This window comes from Rhinolophus hipposideros (assembly GCF_964194185.1).
Source record: "Rhinolophus hipposideros genome assembly, chromosome: 6".
NCBI classification, from domain to species: domain Eukaryota; kingdom Metazoa; phylum Chordata; class Mammalia; order Chiroptera; family Rhinolophidae; genus Rhinolophus; species Rhinolophus hipposideros.
The window spans coordinates 100950252-100975508 of record NC_138052.1 but is presented as its reverse complement, the minus strand read 5'-3'; the positions used below and the strand labels follow the sequence as shown (position 1 = coordinate 100975508).

The 25257-nt window shown below is 50.9% G+C and overlaps 1 protein-coding gene across 6 annotated transcripts in view; it reads left to right on the top strand.

The window, feature by feature from the left end:
• Positions 1 to 25257, top strand: part of HDLBP (high density lipoprotein binding protein) — a 69538-nt gene that overhangs the window by 31418 nt on the left and 12863 nt on the right. For 5 of the 6 annotated variants that reach the window (XM_081052309.1, XM_081052307.1, XM_081052306.1 and 2 more), the window contains exons 2-16: positions 3466 to 3530; positions 4783 to 4894; positions 6612 to 6769; positions 7939 to 8154; positions 12925 to 13347; positions 13851 to 14057; positions 14186 to 14293; positions 15235 to 15339; positions 15688 to 15766; positions 18016 to 18155; positions 19339 to 19443; positions 19557 to 19670; positions 20589 to 20675; positions 20819 to 20950; positions 24708 to 24926. In XM_081052309.1, the coding sequence (XP_080908435.1) occupies positions 4819 to 4894; positions 6612 to 6769; positions 7939 to 8154; positions 12925 to 13347; positions 13851 to 14057; positions 14186 to 14293; positions 15235 to 15339; positions 15688 to 15766; positions 18016 to 18155; positions 19339 to 19443; positions 19557 to 19670; positions 20589 to 20675; positions 20819 to 20950; positions 24708 to 24926 (2169 nt within the window). In that variant the 5' untranslated portion in view covers positions 3466 to 3530; positions 4783 to 4818. Of the gene's footprint in view, positions 1 to 2653; positions 2733 to 3465; positions 3531 to 4782; positions 4895 to 6611; positions 6770 to 7938; positions 8155 to 12924; positions 13348 to 13850; positions 14058 to 14185; positions 14294 to 15234; positions 15340 to 15687; positions 15767 to 18015; positions 18156 to 19338; positions 19444 to 19556; positions 19671 to 20588; positions 20676 to 20818; positions 20951 to 24707; positions 24927 to 25257 lie in introns of all 6 variants that reach the window. The other variant, XM_081052305.1, reaches the window with a different exon arrangement.

Below are 25257 nucleotides of genomic sequence, written 5' to 3'. Positions count from 1 at the left end.
GCCCCGGGGTCCCCACGAAAGGTGCATTACGGAAAAATACCGAATTTGGAGGAAAGGCGGGGAGGCCGAGCACGCTCCTGCCCCTTTAAGCCTGTCCCCGCCCGCGGCGCTCGTGGCCTGTGGGAGGGCCGTGCTGAGGTGGCATCTGCGAAGTTCCTCCTGCGGGATGGTGCCGACTTCCAGAACTTGGCGAAACGCACACATGCCCTCCTCCTGGTCGCCACTCGGGATTCCTCCTGCGAGTCCTGTTGCGGCCCGATGGCCTTTCTGAGACTTAAGTTTTGTGATCTCGCAGCCCATTGGGATTTTACGTTTTCATGCTCAAGTTTGGTTTCTGGATCCTGAGAAGTACTTGGAAAAAAATTTGCCTTCCAGGTTTGCCGTGGGAAGAAAAGTAAGTTTAATTTTGAAGAAGAGAGGAGAAGGCCTGGATTTCAGCTGGAAGTGTTTGGTACTTTCCATACCCTGGCCTGTTGAGTACGAAAAGCTCGGAAGTTCACATTGGTTGGGAGAGACAAAATTCTCTCTGGTCTAATACTCAGGAGTCCTCTTTGCAAAGACGTTTCTTTTGAATCTGTAATTGGCAAAACATCACAAGGGAATCACCTTACACTTTGTTGTTTCACAGGAAAAAGTACAATTTTTCATTTAAAGTCTTCTCCAATTAGGACCAAGCTTCAGATGTAATCCTCGTGTGCCGTGACTTCATGTGTCTCCCGTGGGGAGTCATGGCTTAACGGGGCCCTGGGCTGGGAGAGAAGGGTCTTGGCCTCTCTCCACCCTCCTTTCCTACTTCTGTTTGCTGCACACTTACAGTTAGAGATGTGGCTTGTTTTTTTGCTGTGGACATTTCCACTCTGAGAAACAACACTTAAAGTCCAGGCTCAGAGTAGTTTGAGATCTGTGTTGGGTGTGCCTGAGTGCTTTTTGCAGGGAGAGTAGTTGGGAGAATGATGGAAGGGACTGGGGCCATCTTGGGAAGAACTGAAGGAAGGAGAAAGGGCTTCACGCTTCTAAAGGGGTCTTGTAGGAAACAGCAGACTTGTTCTCGGTGTCCAGAAGGGGGAGAGAAGTTGTAAATTTTGGCGCAAAGTAAAGCAGACTGTTCTGACAGCTGCACAGCGGCGGACAGAGGTGGCCCGTGTTCAAAGACAGCAGTAGAGCCATGTCTCCGGTCCCTTTCGATCCTCATTTGAGCTACATTATTACATCAAGTGAGGAATTGGGATAGCACACATTTGGCCTCTCTCTGAGAATGAGGCGTAAGGTCTCCTGGGAACTTAGGATGGCAAGTGAAAGAGCGAGGCTGGAGAGCCCACCCAGCCATGGCCACTGTTGAGATGTCATCGAAAGATCTCCATGGGGCAGGAGTGAATTTGTTGGGTGTTGTCTATGACGGCAAAGGTCTGTGCTGGCCTTTTATGAGATTTGGCCGCAGCGCCTGAGGAGGGGCAGAGGTCTGCATTTACACGTGGCTCACCAGATGCATGTTTTAAGTGGATTCTTGAAAGATGAGGTTTGGTGGAGTTTATAAGAAAAACAGTAGTCTTGTTTGATGATATTACAACCTTAGATGGTAAACCTGTTGCTCGATTTAACCCATTCACCTGTAACATTTCAAATTCAAAATGCCATTTGAAATCTGGAGACTAGAGACCCAGTGTATCCTGTCAAACCAGTCTGGAGTTTTCTGGAGGTCCACTTTGTTTGTCCTTGGCTGCCCGAGGGCCTATGCACATGTTGGGCCGTCAGAGACTCTGCAACAGCTCCTCCCTCCCACACGGTAGGTTTGGGGCATTGGTGCCCCTTCCCTGAGCTGCTTGGACCCAAGGGTTCAATAGGACGGCCAGCTGGAGTTGACGTCTGAACGGTGTATGAGCAGCAGCAGAATTCATCCCATCTTGTGTGGGACACCAAGTGCAGGGTAGAGATTGGCTTGGCACAGATCTTTGGCCAGAGCGGAGGTGGATGGTGACTATACTTCAACAGGCCTATGCACTGTTGAAGTGGTGTGCCTGTCACTGGGCACTGGACTTCTTGTCCAGGAAAGCAGGACTGGTCAGTGGGAGTACGGAGGACAGGGTGTGGGCGTGGTTGTGGTCATGTGGGTGGGTGTCAGTGGATTCTAAAGAGTGGTGTTGCCGCCTGGGGCGACCTGGAGCAGGAGGCTGGTCAGGTGGAAGGTCAGCCTGCAAGAGCGTGTGAGCACCTGGCCCTGGCTTCACTGTCCATGTGCGGCCCTAGAACACTATGTTGCTTCTAGCCTGGCTAAGTGTGCACTAGCTGGACACTGGGAATCCAGGGAGGACGCCCCCTTTACACCTGTCAGCCCCGCTCACTGCACGGATGTGCTGCTGTGACACTGGGGTTACATGGAAAGATTTTCTTTCTTCCTTGCTGTAACCTTTAAATTTCGCAGATTAGAATTTGTTGGACATAGATTCCTAAATAAAGTAGTGGTCTCGGTCAGTTGGTCCTCACCTTTTCCCCTTAGGTGTCAGGGTGCACCATCAACATCTCTGGTGGGACTGGGGCCCTAAGAGGCTCTGCCTGTGGATTGTAGTACTTTCCCCCCGAGACTCACGTCCTCCCTTCCTGAAGTGCCAATGGTCCACGTCCCAGTGGGGACAATGGGACTGTTTTCAATCTACAGTGGTCTGATACACCTCCAATTGCCATGAACTGTCCTCGTAGCTCCGGAACCATGCGTATTATGGGCGAGAATGGGCCAGGTAGGGAGGGGTTCTGTTACTGTCCACTCCTGTTTTAGACCCATGCCTTACCTGTCATGACGTCGACCTTACCAAGCGCATGGGATGGCAGCCTCACTGTCCCGAAGTCCCCAAGGCAAGCTGACCCAGACCCTCTTCACCGAGGGGTTCTTGGTCTTCCCCAGGTGGCCCTGGAAGCTTCCTTCCAACACTGCTGTTTTACTGCCTGGTTTCTAATGCCCGCTGGTCTAGAAGGGACCATGGGACTTCACAGACGAGCCGAGCCCTCAGTCACCCTAAAAGCTCAGGAGCCACCAAGGACGGCATCAGTCCCATGTCCTGGCACAGTGTCACAGAACCTATTCCTTCTGGCTCAGCAGTCAGACTCAGAGCAGTGCAGGAGAAATTGTTCAGCTGCGCAGGAGAACGAGCCCTCGAGTTCGCAAGGATTTACTGCAAAATGGTTAGAAAGCCGAGTTTGGACCCTGAAGGGGTCGTTCCCTCAGGGTCCCTGGAAGGTTGCCCTCGTAAAGGTCTAGACGGTTCAGGTTTTACTGTAATGTGTTTCGTGTGAAGGGAAGGGCCTAAGAGCAGAGCTTTCTTCTCCCCGCCCCCCAAGCAAATGGCCTATGTATTGGTAAAGTTTCAGTTATACTTTGCTTTTTTCTGTTTGGGAGGTGAAAGGATCTGAGTTGTAGAATGCAGATAAATAACTTCTGGTTCTCCTTGTTCCTCTCCCTTCCTGTCCACACAGCAAAAGCTGGCAGGCTGACAGAGGCGACCTCAGGACGGACTTTCTGGCTACTGACCGTTTTGCTGGTAAGTTTGACTGTCTTGTCCCTGGGCTGCCTGTGGACTTGCTTTCATTATGCTTCATCCTTCAGTTCCTGTTGCTTCTTTAGAAAGAATTACTATGGCTCCACCCCCATGTGCAGTGGGTACACGTGTGCCCTTCAGATGTCATCTGGCTTTCATCTGTTTTTAATCTTTTTTTCTTGAATGTGAATTATGTTTACTCAGGATCATCTGAGTTTGAATCTTGCCTCTCTTTAACGTAGAGCTCAATTTTCTTGAGCTTGGAGAGGTCTTCCTAAGTTGTAAGAATTATGCAAAAACTCACTCTTCTAATTAAGTTACTTGGTCCTCATACTTTTTTCCAAGGTGGTGCAAGGCACGTGGTGCGTAGTTGTGTGATGGGAACCCCTCGCTGTGGTAGCATAGGGCTCACCTAGGGTAGGGTAGGGAGCCGTGAGCCCCCTTTGCCAAAGAAGGGAGCTGTGGCTTTGAGAGCCGGAGACCACTGAGTACAGTGGCACTCGGGTGGGGTCTGGTTCCTGCCTAACGGGAACTGTGTGTGCCCTTGTGCCAGGTTCCACCTGCTGCAAGCCCCTCCCACACCGGGCGACAGGAGACAGGATATAGGAATCACCAGTCGGCACGTGTCCAAGGCACTGAACCGCCCCTCGGGCTGTCCCTGCTGCTTGCTACTACATTGTTGCCACAGAGCACCATGGCTGCTCTGCCCGCCCCCCAGCCGGTCCCTGTCAGCAGCATGGGGCTATTCAGCTCCCTGGGCCCTGGGTGCAAGTCTGGTCTCCGCTGTTTGATGGGCTTTTGGGCAGCAGCTGTCCTGTGATACATTTTGTAAGCATCAGGAGGCATATGAGTGAACAGATGAACAAAAGAACTGAGATAGCTGTTAGAACCATCCAGATGTTGATCTGGGTCACTAGGTCAGACATGCGGAGGGCTCTGTGGGCCCCTTGGGGGGCATTACAGACTGTCTGTGACCCCTGGGCAGCCTGGAACTGATCCTCAGCCGGGGCCTCCATCTCCTCAGTTACAGGGTGGTTTTTGAGGGGACAGTTGTTCCAGGACCCTCCTTTGCTTCAGTTGCTGAGCCTTTGGGAATCGCCTTCCATTAGAAGTCATGAGTGAGGAAAGTTAGATGTGATTTGCTGGTAAAAGAGTTCAACCCTTGGCGAAAACTCAGCTTACCAATCTCGCCAATGGCTGAGAGCCAGCCAGCCGCGTCTGACCTCTGCTCTCTCCTCTGACTTGTTTTCTCCAGTGGCTCCCCCAGCTGTGTGTGGGTGTCGGATCAACCATGAGCTCCATCGCCGTTCTGACCCAGGAGAGCTTTGCTGAGCACCGGAGTGGGCTGGTTCCTCAACAAATCAAAGGTGACAGGCCTGCATGCTCTTCTCGTTACGCTTATGACATCCTTCCCTCCAAGCCCTTGTCAAGTCTTGTGACCTTTTCAGACGTGCTTGTTGACCCTGTCGGTGTGGGGTAGGGCCAGGGCGCGCCTGTCCTGTTGGCTCTGTTCTGCAGTACAGGGTGGGATTGGCCAGGAATGATGGGTGAATCTGGGTTTAACATGGGGATAGCTTTCTGGAAAGCCAGTGGATTTGATCCTTGGTGACTAATGGGATTGTTTTCTCAACATTGCTGGGCTGTGAAGCATCTCCTGAGCACTCCCAGGAGCCCACCTGGAGGATAAAGGCTGGGCCCTGACTCTTCAAGGTCGGGAATGCTGCCGTCCGTCCACTGGGAACAGTGTGAGCCAGTGTGTCTAAAACATTGTCACATCAGCTTTGCAGGAGTGAAAACGGACCTTTTCACGTTCTTTCTCCTCAGATCTGCTATATACAGAACCAGGGATGCCCAAATAAATGTATGCGCGTGACTTGTATTCGTCCTTCGTTATAAGCATATATTGAGTATTTACAAGTGCAGGACAGCTTGACTTGAATGGTAGATTTTCATCTAAAATCCTTCATCTGTATTTTGATTTTAGAAAATGTCAGTTGAAAAAGTAGATTATTGTACTTCAAGGTGCTGCAAACATTAAGCTTTCTATAACTGAGTCAAATACCAGTTCTTAAGTTTAAACGTCATTAAAGTTTAAAATTCACTTGTCAGTCCCTGTGGCCGCGTTGTAGGTGCTCATCTCTAGGGCAGTGGGGACTAGACACTGCTGTCACTTTGGCTCGGGGGCCTGCAGGGCTGCATCTTTCTAGTCGAACCAGCAGCTCGGGTCTGCACTGTGTGGCCCTTTGTAAGTGAGGGACAGATGCGAGGCCCTGACAGAGCACAGCTGCTTGTCAGCGCTCACCTTTCTGGTGTCTGGGTAGCATAGCCACGTGGCTACACGCGGTGAGCCTGGTTCCGAAGGGCCTGCCCCACTCTGCGCGTCCGTTCACAGTGCCTGTTACTGGGCATTGCTGTGCCAGATGCAGTGCCCGGCCCTGGGCATGGGGGCTGATGCAAACAGTCACACCCCTGGTTTCATGGAGCTGAGTTAACGGGGACAAATGAATGGTGAGGGCGGGACGGAAAACGGAAGCGGTTAGTGAGTGGGGTCTGATTTCCACAAGGCTTGCTGCTCCCTGTGGAGGGTGGGGGCGACCAGCCCAGAAGTGCCCACGGGAGTTCTTTTTGACATTATACGGGGCAGAGGCAGTTCTCACAGGCACTGCTCGCTGGGACCAGTATTTTGTTCTACAAGTGTAAGGGCGGGCTCTGTGCCAGGCATTGTCAGAATTGGCATTTTTTTTAAAATACAGGATTAGAGGATTCTTGAGGGGTTAAAAATCTCAGTAGCACAGTCTGCCTTCAAGGGGCTCACCCCATTAGGGGGAATGGGACACCTGGTATCCGAGCTGACTGTTCACAGGGGAGGCTTTGCAAAGGACAGGGGTGTGGGTTGCCATCAGGTTCAGAGCTGGGCCCCCTGGTTCACATGCTGGACCTGGGCCCTTTCCCATGGCTGAAGGAGGAGATGGGGGCTGTCACTTGAACAGTTAGTGTTCTTGTTGACATTAAAACCCTCCGAGTGTTTTTCCATCTGATACTGAAAGCAGTGTGCTTCCTCTCAATCTCTGTTGGCTGATCCAGTTGCCACTTTAAATTCTGAAGAAGAGAGTGACCCTCCCACCTACAAGGATGCCTTCCCCCCACTCCCCGAGAAGGCAGCCTGCTTGGAAAGTGCCCAGGAACCTGCTGGCGCCTGGAGTAACAAGATCCGGCCCATCAAGGCATCCGTCATCACTCAGGTAGAGACCCTGCTCCTTGTTCACCGGTCCCTCCAGGGAGGCCGCTGCAGCATCTGCTGGAAGGGTCCTGAGCCCGCAGGCGCGAGAGTGCCTTGTGAAGGGGAAGGGTGGGGGGGCCAAGGATTCAATCATCTTCCCGCCCTGCAACTGCCTGCTCTCACCATGTGTCCCCACAGCCAGCAGTGGGTCCTCTTATTTTCTCTCCTCCGCAATCTAGTCTCTGCTCCAACTGCAGAAACTGCCCTTGGCTCCTACATCACTGACCCCAGCAAGAACTTGTCTGTTTCTTCTACCTCTTGTCCCACTGCCTGGAAGCAGTCTTCCCTTTTGGCTTCCATGACACCATTTTCCTGGCTTTGTTTTTGTTTTGTTTTTCACTTCACTGGCCTGTCTGCTACCTGAAGCTGGGGTGTTGGCGGGCTCAGTGCTTCTCTCTTTGTGAACTCAGATCGGGTCATGATTGTTGACTCTCCCCTGTGCGCCGAGAGGTCCCCTTCCCTGAACCCGGGACTCATAACCAGCTGCGTCCTGGATCTTTCCATCTTCCTAGTGGGTGTGCGACACAGAACTGGCTTCCTGATCTTGTTAAACGGGTCACATCCTATTTTAGTGCCCAGGCCCCTGCCTCTGTGTTCAGTCTCTTCTCCACAGAGCAGCTGGGGTGCCCCTGAGCCAGCGGTCAGAATGTGTCCTGCTGGCAGCCCTCGTTGCCTTCTCTTCTCACTGCAGGCTCCGCTGAGGGCTCTGGCTACTACTCCTTTCTACCCTCCCGGGCTGCACCCTCGTCTTCCTCTGTGTCATTGTCTTCTGTCTCTTCTTCACCTCCCAACAGAGCCAGCTACGTTTTGGACTCTTCTGGAAGGTTTTTCCTGGCCACCCTTGTACCTCCCTTCCATCTACCTCTAGCCAACCTTGCTCACCACCCCGTTTGTTCCCTTCAGCCCTTGCTGTTCATTAGTATCGGATACCGTTTGCTGTTTCACTCGGGCTGCCTCCTAACCGTAGGCCTTTCTGCTCCCCTCCTCACTGCTCTCTGGGCCTTAGAGCCGCATGGAGAGGGCTGGCACTTAGGGGACGGAGAGACTTGGTCATTCGGTGCCTGGATACTCAGACGTTCTTCCCTCTCTCCTCGGTCACGGAACCTTCCTTTTCTGCCCTTTTCTGAGCAGGTGTTCCATGTACCCCTGGAGGAGAGAAAGTACAAGGACATGAACCAGTTTGGAGAAGGTGAACAAGCGAAAATCTGCCTGGAGATCATGCAGAGGACCGGCGCCCACCTGGAGCTGTCTCTTGCCAAAGACCAGGGCCTCTCCATCATGGTCTCTGGGAAGTTGGACGCTGTCATGAAAGCCCGGAAGGACATTGTGGCGAGGCTGCAGACGCAGGTGGGTGCTCCCAGGCCTGTCCCTCCAGGTGGGCGCACTCACACGTGCCCCTTGCTCTGACGTCCTCAGACCCCACCAGTGGGGCAGGCGCATAGCTCAGACGCAGAGCAGCAAGGTTTGGGGCCTCCTGGCATTTCCAGTGAAAAACTGCCCATGGGTGCTGGTATTGGACGCCAGCTGCTTGTGCCGTTTGCGTGAACGAACGGAAATTAAAAGCTGTCCCGGGGTAAGACACTTGGAAGAAACTAGGTGGCCCAGTAAGGACACAGGTGTAGGTCTTCAGTGGCAAGTACAAGGTACAGGAGTCACTGAGTGCATGTTGCTAACCGCACAGGGTCAGGCCCTGAACTTGAAGGTTACCGTTCAGATTTGGTGGTTTTAAAGCTCTGCATAGACCTCAGCAGCCTGGTACCAGTGCTGGACCTAACGTGGGTCCATTGGAACACCTGAGGAGACCTACGATCCATTCCTCCTGGAGAGGAATCTTTTAAAGACCAAGGTTCTCTGTAGAGAAGCTTAGGAAAGTGTCATATGACAGATACAGCTTTAAGAAATGGTCTGATGCAAGAGGGGCCAGGGTTTAGCAGGGCCGAGAGCACTGCCAGTGCTCTCCCATCTCCCCATGCCTCAGCCACGCGGGGCCTTGTGACAGTCCCTCAGCCCTGCTAGCTCCAGGGTTAAGTCAGTAAGTGGAAAATGCTGGGTATCAATTGCTTCCCGTTGTGGCTGGTGTGTCGTGGGCTCTCACGCTTCTGTTTGAGTATTTTGTGATTGAGCACTGGGTCGGGGAAGGGTCACTTCGAAAGCTTTGGTGCCTGACCATTTCATTCTCTGGCCTCCCCCAGAAGTATATTCACCTGTGAATAATTCAGTGTGGTGTCTCTGAGTTTTCTGTGTTTATGTCCCACTACGCTCTCCACTCACCTACTAAAACTCATTGTAATTCAGAGTACATCCGTATTCAGCCCAGTCTCTGCAGGGGCACCCCTCGTTATCTCAGAGATGTCCGTCCAGGACGGTGTGTTCAAGTCAGTGTCCCCACGAGGCCTACCCTCTGCGTGCATGTCTGCCAATACTCGCATCCTCTTGTTCCTCAGCAGTGGCCCGTCCCCTCCTTTCCCAGTGCTGTTTGGGGGCAAGCAGGTGTCTGGTTGTTCACTGTCCATCACTATGTCCTCTAAGCTGGCAGTTAGATCTCAGGGCTTGGTTCCTTTCACATTCAGCTGGTTTGTTTGGCAAGAAAGCCTGTGGGTGGGGCTGTGTACTTGGTTTTGATTCCAGGGTTGACCAGTAAACTGAGGTCTTCAGCCCAGGGCATCTGTTAGCAAGTTCCCGGTCAGTCTTGGCTCAGAAGTTCACTGTACGTCGCGGGTGACCACCTGGCTGCATCAGGCTAGAAACGGTGGTTTCTGACCATCCCACCCCAGGTTAGTTGGTGTTCTTGGGAAGACCTCTCCTCAGCGCTTCAAGTGGGAAGTCAACAGTAAGTCACTGGTCCTTCCCCTCCCCTTAAGTGTGACACTAAATTGATGCTCTCACTTCTTCACTGGTGGTCCGTGAATCTTCTTAGCATCATTATGAACTTTCGATGTGGTTGTTAGTTATTCTTTATGCTGACATTGCCTATCTTTGGCCGGGGGTTGAAACCCCTTCAGGTTGGCTCCTGGCAGCTTTCTGACGGGACCATTCATCTCCAGTCACTTCCTGATTCCTAACACAGGTGTGTGGACAGACCTTACCCATTTCTTTCCACACACCCAAAGTTAGCTGTTTGTCCAAGAATTTGAACGTTTTTAGTAGGAAGTTGCATGAGTTCAAACTGGTACTTCTGATGGTGAAAGACTGTGAGGTTTACAATCACTTGAAGTCATTCTTCTTTCTATTTAGGTTATGCTATCATCTTGATATAAATCAAGGTTCATTCGCTTTAGTTTCTCTTCAGTTTTCAAAAGTTACAAAAACATTCCATGACTGCAGAGGCAGAGCTTCGTAAGCAGGTGCCTCCAGAGATGGCTTCTTCACCCTGTTCCCACCCACTCTGCTCTGTGGTATTCTTAGTCTTCGGTGTGTCCTTCCATAGTTTGAGAATTGAAGCGAAAGGTAGATAGCTTGCCATAAACTCTTGTTCTGCACCTTGTTTTTCCTGTGTATTTTCTGGAGGTGTCCACTGTCGGCACCTAGTGGCTCTCCTGCCTTTCCACAGCTGCGCGGTACTCTGGGTGTGATATAATTTATTCAGGCATTCCTGTCGATGACTTTTGCGTGGCTTCCGGACTTTTGCTCTTAGGAATTAGTGCGTGTGCTGTCCTGTTTTGCCCAGTGTATCTCGGGATCAGTTTCCTAGAGTGAGATGGCTGGGTCAGAGGAAAACTGCAGCTGTGACTTAGCCATAACAGCCAGGTACCTGCCTTGGGACTGTGCCCTCCACTCCATCGCTTCCTCCCGGCCTTGCCAGGCCCAGCCAGTGCTTGAGTGTTTGTCACTGAAAGGTAGCTGAGTTTTCTTCTAATTGCATTTTTCTGATGAGCAAGATTGAGCATCTTTTCAGTGTCTGAGGGCCTGTTGCTTCTTCTCTATGCACTGTCTGCTCTTTCGCCCTTCTTTGTCAACTTTAAGTTGTCCATCTTGCTCAGTGTGTGAGGGCTCTCAGAAACCCTTCATCAGTCATGTCAGTTACAAATAACGTTTCTCACTGTGCCATTTGGTTTAGATCGTGATGTGTTCTTTGTGAAGACGTAAGCCCTACACCTAGTAACAAGCTCTCCTGTCTGTCTCTTTTACAACCAGTTAAGAAAATGGAAATAAATCCAAACCCTTCATCCCATGAGTTAAACTGCTAGAAATCAAACAAATTCCTGAGTTCACAAGGAAACCAGAGAGGAAGACCAAGGATTTATTTCCATGCAGTCAAATTTATTAAACATTTTGTTATTCTGAGTCGTTGTTGGGAAAGTCTTTTTCACTTCCAGGTTGTAAGAAAGTTTGTTCGTATTTTCTCTGGTGCTTGTAAGGGTTCCTGATCTCTGCGGAATTTATCATGACTTGTGCGAGGTTCAAATCCAGCTTCATCCTTTTCCATGTAGCTATCCAGTCATCAATCAAATCCTAAATTTTCACATTAACTGTTCCTGGGTTTTCCCTTCTGACCTGTGGTCTGTCTGTATACTAATTAGTAGTCTCCTGTTTCAGTGATAATGGTTTTATATTTTAATATCTGGCACAGTTATTACCATCCGTTCTGTACTGTTCTTGTTCTTTTACCATGCACACTTATAACCAACTTTTTGCTCAGAATTGCATTAGATCTCCTAAGGGGTGTTTTTTGATTTCTGGTGCACGTATTCTGCTTCTAGATAGTTTTATGCCCAGCTTCTTTGTCTCTCTCTCTTTCTTTCGCGTATTGGAAATAGGCAGTCTTCTCCATTATGCGTTCTAACCCGTTGTTTTTAGCGGAGTTGAAGCTGTTGACTTCTGGATTCTAATTTTCCTCCCTGTTATAGACAGTAAAGATTTGATAAAGCAGGGGCTCCCCGGGGTTCCCAGTGTGAAGTCACGTGCCTCTTCCCGTCCAGCCTACGTGTCTGTTTCACTTTCTCATCTCCTTTGGTGGGGAAATACTCTAGGGGAGGTGGAGTTGTGCTGTGCACAGTGCACTGCTGCAGTGAGCACTTTCCTGGAACTTAAGAACAGCTTTGGGGCTGAGGTGTATGTTTGTCATGTTCAAAATACAGTAAAGATCCGCATATAAGTGGATCTGTGCCGTTCAAACTGGTGTCGCTCAAGGGTCAGCTTGTATCCATTGATTTCTATTTTCTTGCAGATTGTTATGAATGGATTTAAATTTTGTAGAGATGATCATTTGATTATTTTTTTCTCCCTAGGTCTAATGATATGATTTATATAAATGGATTTCGTAATATTGAACCAATTTTGGAATAAACCCCGTTTGATCATAATGCCAGTCATCTTCCTTTCTGTGCTAGTTGGGAAGTGAGGAAGGACCTATTTTATTACCTCTGTGATACAATTTAACGTTTTTATTGTGAAGGTTGAATAGAAACGTATTAAAAATTGTGTCGCTTGGGGAGGAAGGGAAGCTATCTGCTGTGCCACTCTGGTGGGAACCTTAACCCCTTTTTTTTTTTTTAAGTCTTCTTAGTTGACGGCTGTTTTCTGTACAGAGTTAGGAAGGCGAAGCCTTGGTCTTCCTCCCCAGTTTCCCTGTGACCTCAGATATTTGCTTGATTTTGGCAGTTTAACTCATGGGATGAAGGGTTGGATTTATTTCCAAGTTCTTTACTCATAGATAAGTTAACTTAGGTTGTAAAAGAGATAGAAGGAGAGCTTATTACTAGACATAAGGCTTACGTCTGAAGAAAATAGCCAAGTACTCCAGAAACAAACCTTAACCTGGTTGTTCAGTATGTTCTGCTTTCCTGTTGTGTCCCAAATCATTGACGTGCAAAACAAGACAGACAGATGCCTGTCCTTGTGATGGCTTCTAGCTGGGCTGAGAAGATGGTGAACCAAGAATTCCTACCCCTAAGTAATTTTGATAGCTGCCGGTGTGATGCGGGCCATGGGAATACAGCTGAGGGTCAGGGCGGGCTTCCGCCCCCCGTGTGTACCTGAGACTGTTTCAAAGAGCAGGTGGGGGCTGGCTCAGCAGAAGCAGGTGAGAGTGGCCTTCTAGCCAGAGATGTCATGGGGGAAATGGGCTTTTCCAGAACCAGTGGTGTTTTGTTCCCTTGGCTTCTCTTGCTGCTGTAGGCCTCAGCCACTGTTGCCATCCCCAAGGAACACCACCGCTTTGTTATCGGCAAAAATGGAGAGAAGCTGCAGGACTTGGAGCTAAAAACGGCGACCAAAATCCAGATCCCGCGCCCGGAGGACACGAGCAACCACATCAGGATCACGGGCACCAGAGAGGGCATAGAGAAGGCGCGCCACGAGGTCCTGCTCATCTCGGCCGAGCAGGACAGGCGTGCTGTGGAGAGGCTGGAGGTGGATAAGGCGTTCCACCCCTTCATCGCTGGGCCCTACAATCGACTGGTCGGTGAGATCATGCAGGAGACCGGCACACGCATCAACATCCCCCCGCCCAGTGTCAACCGGACGGAAATCGTGTTCACAGGAGAGAAGGAGCAGCTGGCTCAGGCCGTGGCTCGAGTCAAGAAGATTTATGAAGAGAAGGTAGTGTTGGGAGGGGTCCCCATGGGCAGGAGCCGAGAAGGGTTGGGGCCCAGCAGTGTGCTCCTGGCCTTTTTTAGCTCTGGCAGCGGGCCGAGCTCTGTGCTAGAGACTGGCCGCACCGTCGGCCCCTCTCCCTCCCCGCCCTGGACTGGGGCTGCCGCGGGGCTGGATGCACTGCGCAGAACTGGCTAATCACGTCATGAGTAAGCTGTTAGCTCAAGTCGGGGACTCGCAGGTCCGAAACTGGTTCTTTACTTTGGGGAAAGGACTTGGTGTTTTCAACTCTTCCAACTCTCATTTATCAGTCTGGCATGACTTAAGTTCTCAGGTAATTCTTTGCAAACCCAACCCTTTATGAGTAGTTCCCGGGGATTGGCTGGTCATCGTCTTTTCTTCCAGGGGCTCCACAGCTGTCATCTGGGCCTGTCCTTTTAGTGGCAGCGTTCTGTGCCCACTGCCCCTCCTGTGCCCGTCCCCCTGACGCCCTATCTTGGTCTTCTCAGAAAAAGAAGACCACAACCATCGCCGTGGAGGTGAAGAAGTCCCAGCACAAGTATGTCATTGGGCCCAAGGGCAACTCCCTGCAGGAGATCCTGGAGAGAACGGGTGTTTCTGTGGAGATCCCGCCCTCAGACAGTGCTTCGGAGACTGTGATACTTCGCGGCGAGCCTGAAAAGTTGGGGCAGGCGCTGACCGAAGTCTACGCCAAGGTACTACCTCCCACAGTGCATCGGGGCCTTGTCCGGGCAGCGCTCCCCTGCCTCTGCACCCATGTGCGCACCTGCTGCCCACGTGGCCTGGTCCCTGCAAACCTACCAGGGTGCTTCTGCTCTCCTAGGCCAACAGTTTCACAGTCTCCTCCGTGTGTGCTCCGTCCTGGCTTCACCGTTTCATCATTGGCAAGAAAGGGCAGAACCTGGCCAGAATCACACAGCAGATGCCGAAGGTGAGCGGGCACGGATGGTCGCCGGCCGTGTTTCTGTCATCCTGTTTCTGACCTTTGTTTTGTGGTTGCTGTTTATCCTGCTGGGTGTCTTTGAAGGCTGGACATTTTTCAAAAATCAGAGGAAGTGTTTAAAAAATATCTGTCATTCTTTTGGTCCTTTTCACTAGAGGGAACGTGTACTGCCAGGTTTGATGACTGTCGTAAGACCCATGTCATTGCACTGCTGTGGCATCCTAACTTCCTAGAGGTTACACCTGGGAACCTGTATAGAAATTGTATAAAGTGTCTTCCTGACCACGTGTCCTTGAGGTTGTCTTAGTTCTGCAAAGGAGACAGTAGATCCCAGGAAACATGAACAGGATGGGAAGCCAGAGGACACGTCCGTCGTCTTGTATTTCTGTTCTGTTTGGAATTCGCTTCTCATGTAGTCTTTGGTCACTTGACTAATCTAAGTTCAAAGTCCTGATTCACACAGATGGACTGGTTCATGGGGCCAGTCCTTGTTATTACCCTCTCACACGTTACTGCCTTTCCTGGTGTGGTATAAACTCTGTGGATCCACCTTTGGGCAGCTACACTTGGGTGAAAATTGCATCCCTGTTACCTGTCTCATTCTTTATGCATCCTAATAGGAGTGGGCATGTAAGCGTGAGAAAGATACAGGGAAACAGGAGGTATTGATGTGCTTTAGGTGGTGGTTTTGGTGGCCAGTGTGAAGGACTTGGCAGTTCACATTTTGGCAGAGATGTTTAGACCACGATATGTAGTATCAAAATAAGGGTGGTCTCTCAGCCCCCATTTCCAGCTCTTCATGGTGTCTGTGGATGTGCACTTACATGAAGCACTTTGGGACCGGCAGCCACCCTAGGAAAGCACCTGTGGCTCCTCAGAGGTCTGTGCCTCTCTGTCCTGACTGTCCCTTTCCTCCTCTGCTGTGGCAGGTGCACATCGAGTTCACCGAGGGTGAGGACAGGATCACCCTGGAAGGCCCCACTGAGGACGTAAACGTGGCCCAGGAGCAGATCGAAGCCATGGTGAAAGACCTGGTAAGGTGCCCGCCTCTCTGAGGGTTTCACGTGCCGGTGGGGTGGGGCAGTGAGACCTCACATGTGCGGGCACAGAGACCAGTGGTGGCCCAGTCGGTGAGTGACGGGCTGAGGCAGTTAGAAGCTGGCCAGAGGCCCAGAGCGGCTTGGATAGAGGAGACCTAGTTTTGAAGAAGGGTCTTTCAAAGGGATCAGAAGGACGAACTTGCAGCAGTCCCCGACAGTTTGGTGAGAAGAGGGGACAGCTGCCGGCCTCTGGACTGTGGTCCTGGCTGTGTGTCTGGCTGTGCGGCACGTCCCGTGGCGCGGTGCCTGGCGCTATGGGCCCCTCCCTCTGTGCTCCTGCAGAGTCACCGGATGGACTACGTGGAGGTCAGCATCGACCACAAGTTCCACAGGCACCTTATTGGGAAGAGCGGAGCCAACAGTGAGTGGGCCCGGCGGGGTAGGGGCGGACGGGCCGGCGCCACACGTTAGGCCGGGAGGAGAGTCACAGATTCTGACTGGGTGTCCTCATCTTCTCCTCCGGCCGTGGTGGCCTGGAGCCGTTTGGCCCAGAGGTGAATGTGACCGACCTGCTCAGTCCCCTGCCTAACCCACGAGGGCCACGGTGAAGGCACACCCAGGATTTCGTCCTTCGTGTTTCCGCCTGACCTACTGGGGATGCAGCACAGGCTTCTGTGACCCTTACTACCCAGCACCCCAGTCACCCCAGAGCCCACCGACTAAGAAATTTCTGGACTTGTGCCCGAGTCAAACGCAGGGAGGGATTCTGTTGGGCAGAGGGCTCCGTCAGTTCCATGTGGGGCTTACCTGTGTCAGGCTGGTAGCACCAGGTGGGACATCGGCGGTGTGCTGTGTGAGCTGTTTGAATCAGCGATGGTTCCAAAGCCCGCTCCTTCGCTTGGTTGAGCTGCACGGCCATCTCACATACCTTGGTGTTTACCGGTCTGAAAATAACCATCCTGTTTCATGTCCGGTGGAAAGTGAGGGCTAACATGCCTGTCCCTGGGTCCTTTCCTAGGTGAGCACGTCCTCTTTGGGTTGTGCCCTGTGCAGCCCGGTGTTTGTTCACGTGTAGATAGGCGTGTCACTCTCCTGGTCAGTCTCATGTTCTGGGAGCCGTGCAAACAGTGGGCGAGGTTCCCACGGACAGCGCAGCTGCAGTTGGCGTTCGCTGCTTGAACTTGCGCCATAAACGCGTGTTTGTTCTGGTGCTTAACTGCAGTGTGTCCTTCACCAAAAACCTGTAAGCAAGTGCAGTTCTGGTATTTCTGGTTTCTGCGCCCTGGGAGGCGTGCACCCACTTAGCATGGTTCCAAGAACTATATCTGTTCTGTTTTCTGGTTCAGTTCCTAACCCTCGTTTTCTGTCATAATCTAAAACCTGACGCCCAGCTTCAGTCCTCAGCTTGTGTTGTCCTACACGAGCCCCCCGGGAACAGCACCTCCTCACCTCCGTCCCCAAGCACATTCGCTTGTGGCTGTCTCTGTGCGCTCAGCTACCTTAGCTACCCTCTCAGGAGCGTGGCTCCCCTTTACAACACAGTGGGCCAAATGCTGATCCCTTTCTGGAGATAAGGCTTCTCCAGGGTGTGGGGGACTGGGTCTGACCACGGGCCCTCAGTTCTGTCCAGAGAAGGTGACTGGAGGAGGGTTTTCAACCCCACTTTTTTTTTTCAGACAGTGAAGTGCTCAGTTTGGATCTGAGCTGATGATGGCATCTGTTTGGGTGGCAGGATGGCCTCCCTGGGGCTCTCAGGTGGTGGACAGAGTGGTCGTCTCTTCAGTCAATGTGGGGTCTTCTGATTTCTAAGGGTTTTTGATGCTTATTTATTTAGAGAGAGAGAGAGTAATTTTTTGGTTTGTGGTTCCCAAACTTGTCTTCACATTAGAAATACCTGAGATCTTTTCAATACAGTGAGTCGTCATTCACCGTCATCAATAGGTTCCTGGAAACTGTAGCTTTAAGGGAAACGACGTTCACGAAACCAGTTTGACCAGAGGCCGATGATAGGAACATAGGCTAAGTCCCTACAGCATATTTCTAGTTACAGAAACATCACCCAGCCTCTAAATAAAGACAGAAAACACTTCTAATGTTAAACATTGACATAAGTGTGAGCTCTACATACGTTTGAGAGAGACAAATAGGAACAAGGTAATTCTCTTCCAACCCACTTACTCCAGTTTAGGGCCCCGGGGGCCCTAAGCCTCTCCCGGCAGCTCAGGGCCACTCACACCCACACGCATTCACACGGGGATAACGTCGATTTCCCATTTAACCCAACATGATATCTCGGGGACGTGGGAGGAACCCTGAGTCCCCGAGGAAACTCACGCAGACAGACATGGGGCCAAAGTGAGACTCCACACAGACAGTGGCCCGGCCGGGAATTGATTTTTTTCCTCATAAGAAAACATTATTCGAAGACCTGCTGGGGTCTTGAGTGCCAGCTGCTCTCCAGAGCAGCGAGCCCTCAGGCTCCGTGCAGTGCTGCGTGGTCTGTCCGGTGGAGAGCTGACCTGCCTCGTGTTAGGGAATAGACAGTTGCTTTGGGGGCCTCCGCGTCTTTTCTGCTTGTTGGGTGGCGATTGGGTTCCTTGGGGGCTCTGCCTCAGTGTCACTGGTGGAGTGGAGTCAAATCTGCATATGAACCGTGTCTCTGTTCCAAAGTCAACAGGATCAAAGACCAGTACAAGGTGTCGGTGCGTATCCCTCCGGACAGCGAGAAGAGCAACCTGATCCGCATCGAGGGGGACCCGCAGGGCGTGCAGCAGGCCAAGCGGGAGCTGCTGGAGCTCGCCTCGCGCATGGTAGGCCCACGTCAGGGCGCCTCTGCACAGCGGCCTTCCTGGCTGCGCTCTCCAGCGCTCACCAGGTCTGCACTGGGCACATGGCTGTGCTAGTCTAGCAGGGCTCTGGGGCAGGGCGCGCAGCCCTGGCCAAAGCCTGAAGTCCATGAGGCCTGAGCACTCACCCAGGGACTGGGAAGGCACCAGGTGACTCTCCTGTGTGGCCAAGGTGGACAGTCACTGCTGGGCGGTTATGTGCAGATGTGCGAGGGGCTGAGCAGTGGGCCTTGTGCCCTACTCCCCAGACTGCCCTACTGAGCTGCCCTGGGTTGGGCTGCCCATGACTCAGCTGCATGTCAGGGCCCCTGAACCCCCACCCGTGAGCCCCATACTGCGGGAGTGCACATGTGCACATTTAGGAAAGCCCAGGCTGGCGCAGCACAGCCCTGGGGTCTGCTGTCCTTCACCCCAGGCAGTCCCTTCACTCTCGCCCCAATACCGTTCAGGGCCGACACGTCAGACCCAGGGCACAGCACTACCCTCTGGCTGTCCCCGAGCTCGCTCCTCAGCCGAGTGCCACGGGTTCTGCCCTTCGTCAGCCAGTTTCGTCCTGACCGTCTAGGACGAAACCGTCCAGCCTCCTTGCTCTGGAGGCTTTTGTTGCTAAATTCCTGAACCCTCGTTTCTCTGTGAAGTGATGTCAATCCAATCCAAACATCTCCTAGAATTCTCTAATGTGTTTGGTTGGTTGGCGGCTTGTCTCCCTGCCCTCCACCTCTGCTTGGTCCTTTGTGTTCCTCTGACATTTAATGGGCCTCTGGGGACATGAGGCACCGTGTGTTCCGTGCCCTGTGCTGAGCCGTTTTCTTAGTCACCCTCCCAGGGAGAGGAGTCGTCCAGGCCTCCTCGTGTTCAGGAGGGTCACTCCTGCTCTGCACCGCGCCGGCCTCAGCGTCTAGTTGTAATTAAAACACAGCCACTAAGTGACCTACTTTGGTAATTGTCTACTATGGTAGCACTTTGGTTGGAGGGTCCTCCTCAGTTGTGTCCTTGGACCCTGTTCAGGAGAGTGACCTGTGCCCGGTGTGATGTGCAGTGTGATGGTTGTGGCACAGAGCAGGTGTCTTCTGGCCAGAGACCCAAGCTGCTGCGTGGGGCATCTCCCACCTTGCATGTGATGACGTCCCCCACGTCACTGTTTCAGGAGAATGAGCGCACCAGGGACCTCATCATCGAGCAGAGGTTCCACCGCACAATCATCGGGCAGAAGGGCGAGCGCATTCGGGAGATTCGCGACAAGTTCCCCGAGGTGACGGCCCTGGTATCCCCAGCCCCTGGGAGTCATTGGACTGGCACTGGGCAGTGTTCGGTATTGGGTTTCTTACCAGTCATCGAACCTGGTCTCCTGATGATTTATTTTAGGTTATCATCAACTTCCCAGACCCAGCACAAAAAAGTGATATTGTCCAACTCAGAGGGCCCAAGAATGAGGTGGAAAAATGCACAAAGTACATGCAGAAGATGGTGGCAGATTTGGTAGGGGACATTTTCCATTCTTTGTTGGGTGACAGTGTTGGAGGGTCGGGGGGTGCAACCAGAACACCTGCTTCGTGGTGCATGCTTGGGTGCTGGATGGGTCTGCCGTCCCGTCACAGTAGTGACGCCATCTCTCAACCTAATGTTTAGATGGCAGAAGTTGTCATGTCTTGAGTGTTCTATGGCATTGCAGTGGGGAGACCCTCTTTTTCCCATGCCACGTCACTTTGTTTCTTTGAGGGATCTTCAGGTACCTAGAGAAGCTGTCCATCCAGTCCGGGGAGACCGGCACAAGTAGTGTGAGGGGCCGTTGACTGATGTGTCGTCTCAAATCTGGAAAGGGAAGTGGGTGGTGGGTGGGCAGGCGGCAGGTGGCCTGTGCTCTCTACACCTCCTTAACGGCTCACACGTAGCCTGTGGCCCCTGGAGACGGGGGGCAGGGAGGGCTTCCCAGCGCTGGGCTCGTCTGTGTGCCCTGGAACGCTGGTGTCCTGACGGGAGCAGCTTCTGGGGGTGTTCTGAGCTCACTTCTCAGAAGCCTGGAGTCCTGGCCTGTCAGTCCTCAGCAGCTCTCGTCCTGAGTGTGGCAGGGCCTCCATCTTAACCTGGAGCATTGGTTGAGGACCCCTGGCCAGACGTGATGGCGCCTGGATTGTGGGCATGCACTAACAGATCGCTGCTTCTGCAGCATGCCGCTTTTCATAAAAGGGGACTTGGCATCCGTCCGCCTGTGACGTGCCGGGTCGGTCAGTTGTTGGACAGTTGTCTCACCCGTGCTCGTGACACACCTCCGAAGGCCAGACAGTAGGATGGACATCTGTTTCAAAGCAGGGCCCCGTGGTTCCGCGCTGCCCTCGGGGCTGGGAGGGTACCTCCTGCTCCGCCATGCGTGGTCATTGTGCATCTCTTGTTCTTAAGGTGGAAAATAGCTACTCGATCTCTGTTCCGATCTTCAAACAGTTTCACAAGAACATCATTGGTAAAGGAGGCGCAAACATTAAAAAGGTGACCAGCCAGCTTGTCCCCTGGATCCTGGCTCTTCTTGCCCTGTCCCCACTCTCCCCCCCCAAAGCCCTGCACCTTTCCGGCTGCAGATTGCAAGGGTCTCACCTGGTAGTCAGTCCTCACGGTTGCTTCTCTCCTCATAGATCCGGGAAGAAAGCAACACCAAGATTGACCTTCCAGCAGAGAACAGCAATTCAGAGACCATCATCATCACAGGCAAGCGAGCCAACTGTGAGGCTGCCCGGAGTCGCATCCTGTCCATCCAGAAAGACCTGGTAAGGAAACGGGGGCTGTGGGGCGAGGCACGCACTGTAGGCCCTATTGTCGTGTCTCTCCAGCCCCAAGAGTTCTAGCCTGGGGTTCAGGCCTATGGGCCCAGCACTCTTCGCTCCTCAGCAAGCAGAAGCGACGTCGGGGCACCCTGCCACCGGCTTCCCGCTGCTGGTTCACAGGTGCTTACCGGCAGTGCTGAGCAGAAGCATTGACTCGGGTGCTCGGAGATCATTACACCCTGAAGGTCTTACAACATTTTTTCCCCAGTTTTTGAAAAAGGAACGTGTGAGAAACTGCACATGTTTAAAGTGTGCAGTTGTATACGTCCATGGGATCACCTCCGCGATTGAGAAAATGGACTTGTGTCCTTTTAACACCTGCTTCGCTCCTCTCTCCCCCACTGCCCACGTCCCCCCAGACCCTTACCTGCTTTGCCACAGGAGATCACTTTGGATTTTCTACATTGTTACGAAAATCATGGTTTCTTCTGTCTTGGGTCAAGCTGCTCTTACTTTGTATAATTATTTTGAGATTCATCCATGTTGTCGTGTATCAATACTTCATTCTTTAATTGAAACACAATTGACATACGTTACATTAGTTTCAAGGCTTCAGTGTTCTGATTTGATATTTGTGTATCTTGTGAAATGACCACCATGATGAGGCTAATTAAGTCACCGCCACACAGTACAGCTTGTTTTTCGTGTGATAAGAATGTTTCAGGTATCTCTCTTTGCAACTTTGAAATACACAATCCAGGGTCATTGGCTGTAGCCCTGTCACCGTGTGGTGTCTCTATAGTACACTGGCACCCCAGGAGTTATGTTTTAACTGGAAGTTTGTACCTTTTGACCCCCTTCACTCAGTTCGCCCGCCCCCATTCCCGGCGGCAACCACCAGTTTGTTCTCTGTATCTGAGCTTAGTTTTTTTTTTTTAGGATGGATTTTTTAATTTTAGGTGTACAGTCAACAACGATTAGACGTTTAGACCCCTCACAAAGTGATAACCCCCCAAGTCTACTACCCCTCTGGCACCATACATAGTTACTATAACACCATTGACTGTTCCCTATGCTGTACTTTACATCCATGAATATATATATTTTTTAATTAGAGTTGACATTCAGTATTACTTTATTAGTTTCAGATGTACAGCGCAGTGGTTAATATACTTCATTTTTTTATTGCTGGGTTGTATTTCACTCCAAGCGTAGATCACGCCCCCTTTTGTGCGGGCTTTGGTGGTTTGTATCTTTTAAGAGGTTCCTATTTTATGTACGTTGTCGAATTTATTGGCATAAAGCTTTTCATAATATTCCCATATTGTCTTTTTACTATCTGTAGTGTCATCTCTGTCATTCCTAATATACGTAATTTGTGTTCTTACAAGATGACCTCTTTTTTCCCCCGGTTGTCTTTTTTGCTCTGAAATCTACTTTTATATTTAAGTGGGTTTCTTTAAGGCAGTTTGCTTTTTCTTCAGCCTGACAACCTCTGCCTGTTAAATTGAGGTGTTTGCATTCAATTACATTGGTGGTTATATACTTACATTATTACATATATTATCACATACACTCAGTGTAATTACATCTATTGTGATTAATGTTTTCATTGTTAAATTTGATAAAATATAAAGTGCACCATCTTAACCATTGTAAGTGGACAGTTCAGTGGTGTGAAGTACATTTGCGTACGGCCGTCGCCACCAGGAGTCTCCAGGACTTGGTCATCTTCCCAAACTGCACCCATTAGACATTAATAACGCCCCACCCCCCACCCAGCCCCTGGTCACCTACTGTGGTCGTATTGTACAGTGGTTTTAAAGCTACGTCTCACTCTTGGTTTTCTTTTTGTCCCATCCACTTTGTTCCCCTTTTTCTGTCTTCTTTTGGGTTGAATATTTCATTCCTTTTAGATCTTTGTTTTTGGCTTATCAGATGTAACTGTTTTATTGTAGTGGTTGCTTTGGGTTTTTAGTGTACATCTTCAGCTTAGAGCCTCCCTTCAAGTGACTATACCAGCAGTGTAGTTTCATTCCTTTCGTTCCCCTGGCCCCCAGCCTCTGTGCTCTACGATCGTGCCGGTTACTTGCACGTGTTACAAACCCCAAATATATCAACAGCCTTTTTGTGTAAACACCCAATTATTGTTTAAGGAGATTTAAGTAATAAAAAATTCTTATATATTTACCCATGTATGTGTATCTTCTGTACTCTCCCTGTTCATCCCTTCTCACCTCTCCCCAACCGCTGATCTTTTTACTGTCTCTATAGTGTTAGCCTTTTCCAAAATGTCAAGGAGTTGGAATCTTGATGTGTAGCCTTTTCAGATTGGCTTCTTTCACTTTGTTGTAGAGCTTTGGGTGAGAGTATGTTTAATTTTGTAAAAAACCACCCGACTGTCTTCCCAAGTGGCTCACCAGTTTGCATCCCCACCAGCCTGAGATTCCTGTGGCTCCATGTGCTCAGACTGGTGCTTTTCCTTTTGATGCTTTGGGTTGTTGCTGGCGAGACATCTGGTGTTACCCTTAGCTTTGCTCGTCCACACAGACTTATGTTTCTTTATGTTTCTTTGATTGAAGTTTATATTGAAATTCTTGGATATGTGAGTTTACAGTTGTCATCAAATTTGGAAAAGTTTGGGTCGTTACTTCTTAACAGTTTTTTCTGTCCTCCCCTTCAGGGACTCCAATTACTGAGCATCAAGGCAGCCTGAAATTGTCCCACCATTCACTGACACTGTTTATGCTGGGGGTGGGGGGTGTATTTTTTCTTTCCTGAGTTTCTTTTAATTCATTAATTTTCTGCAATGTCTAATCTGCCTGTCATCCCATATAGTATATTTTTCATTTCAGATACTGTTTTTGCCTCTAAAAGTTCAATTTGAATTTGCTGTATTTATACTTGACGTGTTCAGTCTTTTCCTTTGGCTTCTTGCTCATGTGCAGTATAGTGAAAATACCTGTTTGTGTCCTTCGCCTGACGTTTCTGACATCTGTGTCGTTCCTGGTGGTTTTCTATCGTTTTATCCTAGTGTGGGCTGCTTTTTTCTGTCCATTTGCATGTCCAGTATTTTTTTTTATTAGGCCAGATGTTATGAAGTTGACCTGGGTGGATGCTAGTTTTGTCTTCCTGTAAATGTCTTTGTGCTTAAAGTTACTTCACTACAGTTGGCTCCTTTTTGGCTTGCGTTTAAGGCTTGTTCGGTGTGAGTATGGGTGGTGCTTGTTAGTCCAGGGCCCCAAGTGGGATGGCCGACGGAGCTGTGGGTCTCGTGACCCTACTCCTCTGGGTAGTTCTCGCCCTGACCCAGGCAGTCACCCTCCGTGTGTCCACATGGGAGCCTCTCTCCACGCTCTCTTTCTTGGGCTTTGACACACGAGCTCAACCAGGGGGCAGTCAGAGGCTCACCTTGCTTGCTGCCTGTCCACCATATCTTGAACACCATTATTTCATGTGGGAGGAAAATCCAGTCTCTGGAGGCAGAATCTCTGCTTATGGGGCTTTAACAAGAAAGCTTGACCCGTACGCATCTTGGTCGCAGCAGAGAAGGGCTGACAGGCAAAGTGCTGTTTTACGTCTGATACCATGGCTCCCCTTCTACACCGTGTGTGTGGCCCTTACACACGCACCTCCGCGTGTCATAGGCCCCTCTTCAGCAGGCATGTTCTCCTATGTTGAACATGTAACAGGCTGTAGCTTAACCCTTCTCTAGCCCTTACTTGTCACCCAAAATGTCCTCGTGCATGTGTGCTTCCAGGCCAACATAGCCGAGGTGGAGGTCTCGATCCCAGCAAAGCTGCACAACTCCCTCATTGGCGCCAAGGGCCGCCTGATCCGCTCCATCATGGAGGAGTGTGGGGGTGTCCACATTCACTTCCCGGTGGAAGGTTCCGGAAGCGACACTGTTGTCATCAGGGGTCCTGCCTCGGATGTGGACAAGGCCAAGAAGCAGCTGTTACACCTGGCAGAGGAGAAGGTAAGCGCCATCCGGGAGGGGTCAGCATGTTTGTTCCGCAGGAGGTGTCCTTGTTCTTCCCGGTGGAAGGCTCCAAGTGCCCTTGGGGCAGACCTGAAAACTTCGAAGACCTTTGTCTCTTTAATTTTTGCCATTACCGAAGGGCCTTTCCTGGTCAAATGCCCACGTATACGATGTAGCAAAAGTATGATGTATATAAAGTAAAATCCATTTTTCTTAGTATGTAGTTGTGACTTTTTACAAACATGTAATTGTGTGATCTCTACTGCAATAAAAATGTTTTGACCAACCCCCCTCCAGTCCCCCAAATTCTTCAGTGAATCACCTTTGT